At 41.2% G+C, this 13,094-nt stretch overlaps 1 protein-coding gene across 3 annotated transcripts in view; it reads right to left on the bottom strand.

The window, feature by feature from the left end:
- The window catches only part of MACROD2 (mono-ADP ribosylhydrolase 2), a 2,330,645-nt gene that overhangs the window by 202,382 nt on the left and 2,115,169 nt on the right, over positions 1–13,094 (bottom strand). For all 3 annotated transcript variants that reach the window (XR_009496772.1, XM_025000233.2, NM_001105029.1), the window contains 1 exon segment: positions 5,413–5,457. Coding sequence is in view for 2 of the 3 variants with exons in the window: in XM_025000233.2 (XP_024856001.1) it covers positions 5,413–5,457 (45 nt within the window). In the remaining variant the exon portion in view is untranslated.

Here is a 13,094-nt window from a genome sequence, read left to right as displayed (position 1 = left end):
ATCCCCAAGAAAAAGAAATGCAAAAAGGCAAAATGGCTCTCTGAGGAGCCCTTACAAATAGCTGTGAAAAGAAGAAAAGTGAAAAGCAAATGAGAAAAGGAAAGATACATGCACTTGAATGCAGAGTTCCAAATAATAGCAAGGAGAGATAAGAAAGCCTTCCTCAGGGATCAGTGCAAAGAATAGAGGAAAAGAATAGAATGGGAAAGACTAGAGATCTCTTCAGGAAAATTAGAGATACCAAGGGAACATTTCATGCAAAGATGGGCTTGATAAAGGACAGAAATGGTATGGACCTAACAGAAGCGGAAGATATTAAGAAGAGGTGGCAAGAAGAACTATACAGAAAAGATCTTCATGACCCAGATAATCACATGGTGATTGATCACTCACCTAGAGCCAGATATCCTGGAAAGTGAAGTCAAGTGGTCTTTAGGAAGCATCACTACAAAGAAAGCTGGTGGAGATGATGGAATTCCAGTTGAGCTATTTCAAATCCTAAAAGATGATGTGGTGAAGGTGCTTCACTCAATATGCCAGCAATTTGGAAAACTCAGCAGTGGCCACAGAACTGGAAAAGGTCAGCTTTCATTCTAATCCCAATGAAAGGCAATGCTAAAGAATGCTCAAACTACTGTAAAATTGCACTCATCTCACACGCTAGCAAAGTAATGCTCAAAATTCTCCAAGCCAGACTTTAACAGTACGTGATCCGTGAACTTCCAGGTGTTCAAGCAGGTTTTAGAAAAGACAGAGAAACCAGAGATCAAATTACCAAAAACCGTTGGGTTATAAAAAAAGCAAGAGTTCCAGAAAAACACTTCTACTTTACTGACTATGCCAAAACCTTTGACTGTGTGGATCACCACAAACTGTGGAAAGTTCTGAAAGAGGTGGGCATACCAGACCATCTGACCTGCCTCTTGAGAAACCTATATGCAGGTCAGGAAGCAACAGTTAGAACTGGACATGGAACAAGAGACTGGTTCCAAACAGGAAAAGGAGTACATCAAGGCTGTATATTGTCACCCTGCTTATTTAACTTCTATGCAGAGTACATCATGAGAAACGCCAGGCTGGATCAATCACAAGCTGGAATCAAGATTGCCAGGAGAAATATCAATAACCTCAGTTATGCAGATGACACCACCCTTATGGCAGAAAGTGAGGAAGAACTAAAGAGCCTCTTGATGACAGTGAAAGAGGACAGTAAAAAAGCTGGCTTAAAACTCAACATTCATAAAACTAAGATCATGGCATCTGGTCCCATCACTTCATGGCAAATAGATGGGGAAACAGTGGAAACAGTGACAGACTATTTTTTGGGCTCCAAAATCACTGCAGATGGTGACTGCAGCCATGACATTAAAAGACACTTTCTCCTTGGAAGAAAAGTTATGGCCAACCTAGACAGCATATTAAAAAGCAGAGACATTACTTAGCTGACAAAGGTCCATCTAGTCAAGGCTATGGTTTTTCCAGTGGTCATGTAGGGATGGCAGAGTTGGACTATAAAGAAAGCTGAGCACTGAAGAATTGATGCTTTTGAACTGTGGCGCTGGAGAAGACTCTCGAGAGTCCCTTGGACTGCAAGGAGATCCAACCAGTCCATCCTAGAGGAAGTCAGTCCTGACTATTCATTGGAAGGACTGATGCTGAAGCTGAAACTCCAATACTTTGGCCACCTGATGCAAAGAACTGACTCATTTGAAAAAACCCTGATGCTGGGAAAGATTGAAGGTGGGAGGAGAAGGGGACGACAGAGGATGAGTTGGTTGGATGGCATCACCAACTCAATGGACATGAGTTTGAATAAAGTATGGGAGTTGATGGACAGGGAGGCCTGGCATGCTGTAGTCCATGGGGTCACAAAGAGTCATCCATGACTGAGCAACTGAAGTGAACTGACCAGTTTTTTCAATCTATGGTTCTTTAAATAATAAGCTATCCTGGGTATCAGTCAGTTCAGTTCAGTCTCTCAGTCGTGTCTCTTTGCGACCCCATGAATCGCAGCATGCCAGGCCTCCCTGTCTATCACAAACTCCCGGAGTTCACTCAGACTCATGTCCATCGAGTCAGTGATGCCATCCAGCCATCTCATCCTCTGTCGTCCCCTTCTCCTCCTGCCCCTAATCCCTCCCAGCATCAGTCTTTTTCAATGAGTCAGCTCTTCGCATGAGGTGGCCAAAGTACTGGAGTTTTAGCTTCAGCATCATTCCCTCCAAATCCCAGGGCTGATCTCTTTCAGAATGGACTGGTTGGATCTCCTTGCAGTCCAAGGGACTCTCAAGAGTCTTCTCCAACACCACAGTTCAAAAGCATCAATTCTTCGGCGCTCAGCCTTCTTCACAGTCCAACTCTCATATCCACACATGACCACAGGAAAAACTATAGCCTTGACTGGATGAACATTTATTGGCAAAGTAATGTCTCTGCTTTTGAATATGCTATCTAGGTTGGTCATAACTTTCCTTCCAAGGAATAGTAATTGATATTTTAATTGAAATTTTGCCTTGGGCTTTATGTTTTACAAAAGGGAAGCAGAGTCCTTGTCTTAAGTTGAATTTTCTCAGAAAACAAAGAGACAAACGTTTGAGTGCAAGTATTAATTTGAGATTGTCCCAGGAAGCAGCAGAGGGGAGCAAGGAAGTAGGACCAGAAAGAGAGGGCAACCAATAAGTGTATTAATGAGAAAGTTCAGCTGTGGACAATTCATTTCTATCAGGAGCCTCTGGGTGATAGTATTGAATCCCTCTGTCTAATATTACATATTGCCAATGATACTGGAAATGTGAATAGTCTGATTTAAAATGTGCATGTGAAATACACACAAATTTTATTATTATTTTTTTTACTTTACAATATTGTATTGGTTTTGCCACACATTGACATACACACAAATTTTGAAAACTTAGTATGGAAAAATAAAGAATGCAAAATATCTGACCAATTTTTATATTACTTATGTGGAAATGATAATATTTTTGATACGTTACATACAATGTTAATTTCACTTGTTTATTTTTACCTTTTTCAAGGTGACTAAAAGAAAATCTGCAATTATCTGAATTATCAGGCTTCCATTTGAGGCTCCTGTTAGATTTCCACTGGGCAGTGCTGGCCTAGGACATGCCTCAGATGCATCCCGCAATGGTATTGATCAACCATCTCCTGCCCAACCTTGGCTGAGAGGTACTCCAGAGAAGTTAACTCCCTGATGCTTTGAGTTTTCTTTCACAAACAGAGACAAGAACTTTCCTTAGAAAGCTTCCCATGTTATACAACAACCGGACTGCCAAGGGGGCCCCAGGTAGGGAGCCGAGAGCCACTGTCTTGTCCCTCCTCCCCCTCCTCCATTCCATCCTGACTTTGAGACCCTCCCTCTGCGTACCATGCCCCCTGAATCCATGGCCCTGGGGAGACCAGAGGTACAAGAGTGGATAGAACGTCAGGTCAATGTTCCAGGGAACTGTTACTACCGAAAAGAACTGATATTATTCCTCTATGGGAAAGTGGGAGGTCAGGTGAGTGACAGAGATTGAACTTCACAAGAAGGACGGTCTTAACCAAACCCTGCCCAATGAGACTGTCTGCTGCACAGTTTAAAGAGCTCCCTGTTTGTGGAGCTGCTCGGAACCAAGTTGCCAGTGATTTGTAGGGAGTCCCGGCAGCAATAGGAGGTCACACAAAATGAAGGTCTCTAAGATATGTATTTCAGTTCTGAAAACAGGCCCCATCTTGCGTCTAGAGCAGCGTGACGCCATAGTGAGAAACACGGGGCTCTCCTCCCATAGAACTGAGCCCTGTACTTTCTAATATCTGTCAGATACGTTGAGTAAACAAAGTGATCACCAAGTGTTCAAGGAACATTTCAGGTATGATATCTCATTCAGTCCCCCGAACAAGACTGTATGGTAAGAGTTATTGCCATCAGAAGTGTAAACTGAGGCTAACAGAGAAAACTCTAATCCAAAGTCTTTAAGTGGAGGAGCTAGGATTGAATCCAGGCCAAATGATTGATGTATTCATTATCAAGCTCATCTTGACCTTAGGTCAGAACCAGTGTTTTTAACCACTAGATTTCTCTCATCAAACACTGGTCTTTTATTTGAGGGGCAGGCATGTATCTCACTTTCTGATAACGAGAACAATATATCACATGTACAAAATGCATTTCCCAAAGAATCCCTCAGCCATTTTTCAGGTCCTACCTGCTATAAGACCGTCACTGATTCCCATCAGGAAACTGAATCTATTCTCTGCTTCTCTGAGGCTGGGTGGGCTTGAGAAGAACCATTCCAAAGAAAAGAGCGTGGTGGAAATAATTCTATGGGATTCTTGAGGATGAGTCTTAAGATAGAAATGTGTTTGGCTCGCTCACTCTCTAGAGAAACCGAAAGGAAACTGGCCACTGGAAGGAGCCCAGAACACAGAAGGAGGCCATGCACAGGTGTTTCAGAAAACTGCCCCAGCCAAGGTCTCAGGTGCCAGGCCTGTCAATCACCAGCCAGACGTATTGCTGCTGCTGTTTAGTCCCTAAGTCACATCCGACTCATTGTGACCCCATGGACTGTAGCCCATCAAACTCCTCTGTCCACGGGATTTCCCAAACAAGAATACTGGACTGGGTTGCTATTTTCTCCTCCAAGGTATCTTCCCAACCCAGGGATCGAACCCAGGTCTCCTGCTTGGCAAGCAGATTCTTTACCACTGAGCTACCTATGAAACCCCACCAGCCAGACATATACGAGTGAACAAATCTTCTGGTGATTCTAACCCCCAGCTGGTGAGTCTTCCTGTTGAGGCCTCAGATTCTGTGAAGGAGTATTATCAAATCAGTCCTGCTGTGAATTTCCGACCTACAGAATATTTCAGCATATATGTGGGTGCTTTAGCCACTAAGTTTTGGGGGTGACTTGTTATACAGTTCCAGTAACGACATCATGGTCCAATTTTACCTTAGCTCTCAGCTCGAAGTCAAGTTTAATGGTTAAATACAGTAACTTTATTAGTTATGAGTGGGGCTTCCATGGTGGCTCCGATGGTAAAGAATCCACCTGCAAAGCAGTAGACCCGGGTTCGATCCCTGGGTCAGGAAGATCCCCTGGAGAAGGAAATGGCAACCCACTCCTGTATTCTTGCCTGAAGAATCCCATGGACAGAGGAGCCCAGTGGGCTATAGTCCATGGGGTCACAAATAGTTGGACATAACTGAGTGACTAACACACACCCACACACCCACCCACACATACACATATTAGCTATGAGTTAGAATGACCACTTTCTTATTTTGTAACCTTGAGTGTACATTTCTATTATTTTAGCCTTATTTTGTCTTTCTTTGGAAGATATAAGGTGTACATCAACAACAAATGATCCTTGTCTATCCCCTAAGAATAAAAACATTAATACCTGAATCTTCTTTCATGTCAACATCTTCTTCTTCATTATCATCATCTGTTAAAAAATAAGAAAAAGAAAAACTCATATGAAAGCTAGAAATACCACTATTCGCTAATTTGACTAACAAAAAAATCGAGCTAAAGAAAACATTTAGTAGAAAAGAGTATTAAATCATGACTTTCCATTGACTTATATTATCATGCTTAATTAGGAATAAAGTATATACTTTAGAGCACAATTTAATAGCTAGGGTTTATATTTCCTTTAAAAAATTATTACATATTTTATAACAAAATATATATGCAATAATGTTTCACTTATAAAAGTTATATATGGTCACTTTGCTCACTTCAATTCATAAAAAAAATAAAAATCACAGATTTTAAATGTCACATTTTCTGCATTTATTAAAGGTGTGTAAGCTTACCTGAAATACCTAAGAAATGCAGGCATCACCATTTTATTGTAGGCTGACACACCATCCAACCCTTGCCCTGCACCAGGAAACGTGCTTGTTTGCAACACATGGAAACCCATGCCTTTAACCATGTACTTTCAAGTATCCCTACCTACTGCTGCTCCATTCCTACTTAACCCCTCTCATCTCACCTTCTACAGTAAGTCCCTTTGACAGGACCCAGACGTATGCTTCCTCTGCCTGCTGAATGGCTTATTTGTTTTTCTGAACTGTTATATGTTTTCATCTCCTCTCCTTATACGTTCCTCATATCCAGCCAGTGCCAAATCCTGTCCTATTTCCATATTTCTTCTCCTCCACTCACATCATTGCACCCAAATCCCAACTCTCAGCACCATTCACTTCCTGGGTTTTTTGGTTTCCCGACTGTCCTATTCTTCTTCCCACTTCTGACACCAATTCCCTTTACATGTAGCTGTCAAATCAGTATTAAAACACTGCTCGCAGCTAATTCACAACTACTAGACAACCGTTCTCTGTCTAATGAGAAAAGTCTACATCTTTGGAGTAACACTCAAGGCCGACAATATCTGGTTCCAACCACGCTTCTCAGTTTCACCAGCCCTGTTTCGCTCATGCTGCCAACTACATGCATGGCAACGCTTGGCTCTTCCTTATTTCCTGTGGCTTCCTTTAGCTTCCTTCCTCCTGCCTCGGTCCTGGAAGCAATGCTTTTCTCCATCTCTGTTCACACTTATACTTCCAGGCCAAGCTGAGGCACTGTAACATCTGCTCCACCCAAATTTGAATGAATAATGTTCTCTTTGGTACCTTATTTTCACTGCCTTCTGAGTATAGACTCTAAGGGCCTTTAGGCTTAGATATGTATACTGGCTCCTCCACCTACACATTCACCATGTATGTGTTCCTGGAGAAATTACCTAATATTCCTGGGTTTCAAGTTCATCAGCTATAAAGTGAAATAAAAATAGTGCCTCCTACAGAGTTATTGTGAGGATTAAATGAGATAATATAAAATAAAACACTAGGACAGCTACTGAAACATCATTTAACACTAAGTTCAGTTCAGTCGCTCAGTCGTGTCTGACTCTTTGTGACCCCATGAATCACAGCATGCCAGGCCTCCCTGTCCATCACCAATTCCCGGAGTTCACTCAAACTCACGTCCATTGAGTCATTGATGCCATCCAGCCATCTCATCCTCTGTCGTCCCCTTCTCCTCCTGCCCCCAATCCCTCCCAGCATCAGAGTCTTTTCCAATGAGCCAACTCTTTGCATCAGGTGGCCAAAGTATTGGAGTTTCAGCTTTAGCATCAGTCCTTTCAAAGAACACCCAGGACTGATCTCCTTTAGGATGGACTGGTTGGTCCAAGGGACTCTCAAGAGTCTTCTCCAACACCACAGTTCAAAGGCATCAATTCTTTGGCGCTCAGCTTTCTTCACAGTCCAACTCTCACATCCATACATGACCAAAGGAAAAACCATAGCCTTGACTAGATGGACCTTTGTTGGCAAAGTAATGTCTCTGCTTTTCAATATGCTATCTAGGTTGGTCATAACTTTCCTTCCAAGGAGTAAGCATCTTTTAATTTCATGGCTGCAATCACCATCTGCAGTGATTTTGGAGCCCAAAAAGATAAAGTCTAACACTGTTTCCCCATCTATTTCCCATGAAGTGATAGGACCAGATGCCATGATCTTCATTTTCTGAATGTTGAGCTTTAAGCCAACTTTTTCACTCTCCTCTTTCACTTTCATCAAGAGGCTTTTTAGTTCCTCTTCACTTTCTGCCATAAGGGTGGTGTCATCTGCATATCTGAGGTTATTGATATTTCTCCCAGCAATCTTGATTCCAGCTTGTGCTTCATCCAGCCCAGCATTTCTCATGATGTACTCTGTATATAAGTTAAATAAGCAGGGTGACAAAATACAGCCTTGACATACTCCTTTCCCGATTTGGAAGCAGTCTGTTGTTCCATGTCCAGTTCTAACTGTTGCTTCCTGACCTGCATATAGGTTTCTCAAGAGGCAGGTCAGGTGGTCTGATATGCCCATCTCTTTCAGAATTTTCCACAGTTTATTGCGATCCACAGTCAAAAGCTTTGGCATAGTCAATAAAGCAGAAATAGATATTTTTCTGGAATTCTCTTGCTTTTTTGATGATCCAACAGATGTTGGCAATTTGATCTCTGGTTCCTCTGCCTTTTCTAAAACCAGCTTGAACATCTGGAATTTCATGGTTCACATATTGCTGAAGCCTGGCTTGGAGAATTTTGAGCATTACTTTACTAACGTGTGAGATGAGTACAATTGTGCAGTAGTTTGAGTATTCTTTGGCATTGCCTTTCTTTAGGATTGGAATGAAAACTGACCTTTTCCAGTCCTGTGGCCACTGCTGAGTTTTCCAAATTTGCTGGCATATTGAGTATAGCACTTTCACAGCATCATCTTTCAGGATTTGGAATAGCTCAACTGGAATTCCATCACCTCCACTAGCTTTGTTCATAGTGATGCTTTCTAAGGCCCACTTGACTTCACATTCCAGGATGTCTGGCTCTAGGTGAGTGATCACACCATTGTGATTATCTGGGTCATGAAGATCTTTTTTGTATAGTTCTTCTGTGTATTCTTGCCACCTCTTCTTAATATCTTCAGCTTCTATTATGTCCATACCATTTCTGTCCTTTATCGAGCCCATCTTTGCATGAAATGTTCCCTTGGTAGCTCTAATTTTCTTGAAGAGATTTCTAGTCTTTCCCATTCTGTTGTTTTCCTCTATTTCTTTGCAAGGATCACTGAGGAAGGCTTTCTTATCTCTCCTTGCTATTCTTTGGAACTCTCCATTCAAGTGGGTATATCTTTCCTTTTCTCCTTTGCTTTCACTTCTCTTCTTTTCACAGCTATTTGTAAGGCCTCCCCAGACACCCATTTTGCTTTTTTTCATTTCTTTTCCATGGGGATGGTCTTGATCCCTGTCTCCTGTACAATGTCATGAACTTCAGTCCATAGTCCATCAGGCACTCTATCAGATCTAATTCCTTAAATCTAATTCTCACTTCCACTGTATAATCATAAGGAATTTGATTTAGGTCATACCTTGAATGGTCTAGTGGTTTTCCCTACTTTCTTCAATTTAAGTCTGAATTTGGCAATAAGGAGTTCTGAGCCACAGTCAGCTCCCGGTCTTGTTTTTGCTGACTGTATAGAGCTTCTCCATCTTTGGCTGCAAAGACTATAATCAATCTGATTTCGGTGTTGACCATCTGGTGATGTCCATGTGTAGAGTCTTCTCTTGTGTTGTTGGAAGGGGGTGTTTGCTATGATCAGTGGGTTCTCTTGGCAAAACTCTGTTAGCCTTTGCCCTGTTTCATTCCGTATTCCAAGGCTAAGTATTAGCTATTTTTACCATCAATTCCCACAGCCTAGTAACTCGTAAACTATCTGTTTTCCATAGGCCCACCTCTAGATCATAAATCCTACAAAGATAAAAACATCTGTGTTCTTTTGTCTCCCATGGCACCTAATCCAATTGCTTATACATTGGAATCGAGAAAGAAATTTCTGCTGAATTAAATTTTTGTGATTTTTGTTTTGTTTTTATCTCATTTTGTATTAGCCAAACTGGAGAATTCCTAGTTCATACTTCCTAAGTGTTTCCTGCATATCAGGACAGCGTGTATTTAGAGGATGGTCTGTAAGCAAAGGGACTCAGTCAAGATTTGCAACTTCCTAGCCAGATTTATTCAATATACCATTTCTCAAAGTGTTAATTATTAATGAAGATTAGGGGCTGCCGTCTATGGGGTTGTATAGAGTCGGACATGACTGAAGTGACTTAGCAGCAGCAGAGATATAATAGCAGAAGTGGAAAATGCATTTAATTTGAAGTGTTACACAGATAATTCTTGATGGCCACAGTTACATTTCAAAGAAGTAAAATTTCTTTCATTCAGATTGTTAGAAACAGTTGTGATTTTCTACATAATTTTTTTTTCATTCTTTTTATGAATATAATTTTAGGAGGAAGAATAGCTATTTCTTGGAAATGTGGTTTTCTAACCAAATGATTACCTAAATTCTACAAAGTAAACTCTTCACATATTTTTTTCTAAACTTAATATATTAAAATAGAATTTTTTCCCCAAAACTGCCTAAAATATATAGAATCATCTCTATGACAACAGACCCTCTGGAATCTCAGAGTGGGATGGAAAAGACTATATTTTCTAGGGGAAAATAAAGGAAATGTCAAAGATTTCTCTGATTTGCTCCCCTTGTATCCATTTGTCTTTCTGATAAACACTAATTGGTAGCCTAGTATGTGCAAGGCTCATACTAGGTACTTTGGCCACCTCATGCGAAGAGTTGACTCACTGGTAAAGACTCTGATGCTGGGAGGGATGGGGGTAGGAGGAGAAGGGGATGACAGAGGATGAGATGGCTGGATGGCATCATTGACTCAATGGGTGTGAGCCTGAGTGAACTCCCAGAGTTGGTGATGGACAGGGAGGCCTGGTGTGCTGCGATTCATGGGGTCACAAAGAGTCAGACACGACTGAGCGACTGAACTGAACTGAACTATGTGCAAGGCTTGTGTTTGGCGAAATAGAAAACACAAAAATAAATCAGACACTTAAATAAAACTTTATCTAGAAACTTACCAAGAGTAAGGAAACTAAGACATGCAGAGAAATTCAAATATATGATGCAGAGTAATCATTGCCATTACAAAAGGTGCCAGAGGAGGGATGGATGCTTCTAGTCAAGGCTACTGGGAAGGGTTCTCAGAAAATGTGACCTCAGAGCGTATATTTGAAAATAGACTCTATTGATAGCATAGGGATGATAAAACTACCATTCTTCTAGAGTTGGTAATACATGTAAAGTGCTTATACAGAAGGAACATTCAATAAATACTGGCTGTCACTGTCATCAAGTCATTATTATTACTACATGTACTAGCTAACCATGTACTGGCCAATACTATGTGCCAGAACCATGGGAGGCTTTGGAGATACAAGAGGACACTCCCCTCCCTCAAAGACCTCATAAAGAGGTGGGTGGCATAGGAAAGCAAAACCAGAAAGCAAGGGAGCTGGAAGCCTTGTATGCAAATCCTGCCAGTCACTTTGTAAAAGGCTGCCCTGGAGGGGAGGGTAATTCCATGACATTTCTCACTCCCCTGCTGGTGTAAAGATTTCCACTTGAATTTTGTTTCAAGTCTGCTTCTGGAGTCAGGGAGAGGGTTGGGTATTCAAAGTAAGACAAGGTTAATGGAGCTCAAGCAGAGGGAAATGCAGCTAAAAACACTTGGATGTGACCACTCAAGATGCTTTGAAGGCAATAAAACTAGCTCTTAATGGCTAAAGGGAGAATTTACAGAACTTTGGATAAAATGATCTGTACTACTATTGAAAGGTCTTCTTTGGTCCATGCTGAATATGGTGGTTAATTTTATGTATCAACATGACTGGACTGTAGAGTGCCCAGACATTTGCTGAACACTATTCTGAGAGTGTCTGGGAGGAGGATTCTGGATGAAATTAACATTTGAATCCATAGACTGAGTAAAGCAGATTGTCCCCCCATGGATCTCATTCAGTTTGTTAGGATGACCCTCCCCCAAGTAAGAGGGGACTCCTTCTGCCAGATTACCTACCTCTGTGCTGAGACACTGAATATCTTGTGTCTTTGACCTCAAACTGGAACAAGGGCTCTTCCAGGGTCTCAAGCCTGTCAGCATCTGGATTGAAACTACACTATCGACTCTCCTGGTTCTCAAGCTTGCCCACCACAGATCTTGGGACTTGTTAGCCTTCATAACTGTGGGAGCCATTTCTTTATAACACATCTCTTTCCATATCTATATTGTTGGTTCTGTTTCTCTGAAGAATCTTGATTACTACACCAGGTTGAAGCATTTAAAGTGTATCCTGAGAACCAAACAACTTTAAGTAGAGAAGTAACATACCATCCATTGAGTGATAACTTGTTTTTTTATGAGAGAAATTTACTTTAAAAATGCCTTCATATTTTGGTATTCGTGTTACAATCAAGCAAGAGTCCTTTGGTCTGCAAAGCACCTAATGTGCTGTTACTTATTAATGAAATCCAGTTTAGTACAAGTACAACATTATTCTACGTAATGTGCTCACTGGAGCCATTTTTATTCAACACATTTCTAGCAATAATTTTTTTTTTTCCCAAGCAAAAGCTGGAACCAAAAGACAATGTATAAAAGAAGATGATAGTCTATGGAGATGGGAGTCATGCCATTCAAACTTGGAAAGAAGTTAAGACATGTTTGGAGCATGGGCAGAGAGGTGCCCTTTTAACAGTTCTTTAAGCATCCTACTTCTTTGTTAGAGGACAAAAATAAAATATAAGGTTCTCAGCCAAAGTGATACCATTTCAAAATAGAGAGCAATCCATCAGCTGGTATTATTCTGTATGTTCAGAAATGCCAACTCCAGAAAATCCTCTTTCCTTCCTCTGCCGGGGCTTCCCTGGTAGCTCAGTTGGTGAAGAATCCATCTGCAATGCGGAGACCTGGGTTCAATCCCTGGGTTGGGAAGATCCCCTGGAGAAGGGGACCGCTACCCACTCCAGTATTCTGGCCTGGAGAATTCCATGGACTGTATAGTCCATGGGGTTGCAAAGAATCAGACACGATGAGCGACTTTCACTTCACTTCCTCTGCCAAGGGCACCCAGAGACTAAGGCTCAGTTTCATCTGAAGGGGCCTCTTTGATATGAATTTCATAATGGATACAATTTGTATTCATTTCACTATCAGATTAACCTGTTGAATTCTTCACAGAAAGTACAAATATGACTAAGGTTCTTATTTAGATCAAATACAAGTATGAAAAACAACTAGTTTTCAGTAACACCTAGCTCTGTACACTTCAGAAACCCCTTCATAAGGAAGCATTTTACCTACTTTCACAGCTATCTACTTTATCTTCTATGGGAGATTGAGTTGATATGAAAGATTGTTGGCTTAAAGATATCTGTTTTTGGAGAAGGTAAATAGTAATAACAAATGGTCCCATGCTTCCCTGAAAGACAAAGTATACCACAGGTTTTGCAATGACTTAGGGTTTGCCTCTTCTCTACTTACCTAGAGTTCCCATAATTAATGCAGTCTTTAAGGGAAGTAAAAAGAAAACAGACAAACTACAAAACCCCAAAGAACTTCAGTCTAAAGTGCGGTCTCTGGACCAGCAGCGTCATTGGCATTATCATCTGA

This window comes from Bos taurus, chromosome 13 (genome assembly GCF_002263795.3).
Source record: "Bos taurus isolate L1 Dominette 01449 registration number 42190680 breed Hereford chromosome 13, ARS-UCD2.0, whole genome shotgun sequence".
Classification (NCBI taxonomy): Eukaryota; Metazoa; Chordata; class Mammalia; order Artiodactyla; family Bovidae; genus Bos; species Bos taurus.
Note: the sequence above shows the minus strand (reverse complement) of the source record. Positions and strands in the feature narration are given on the sequence as shown.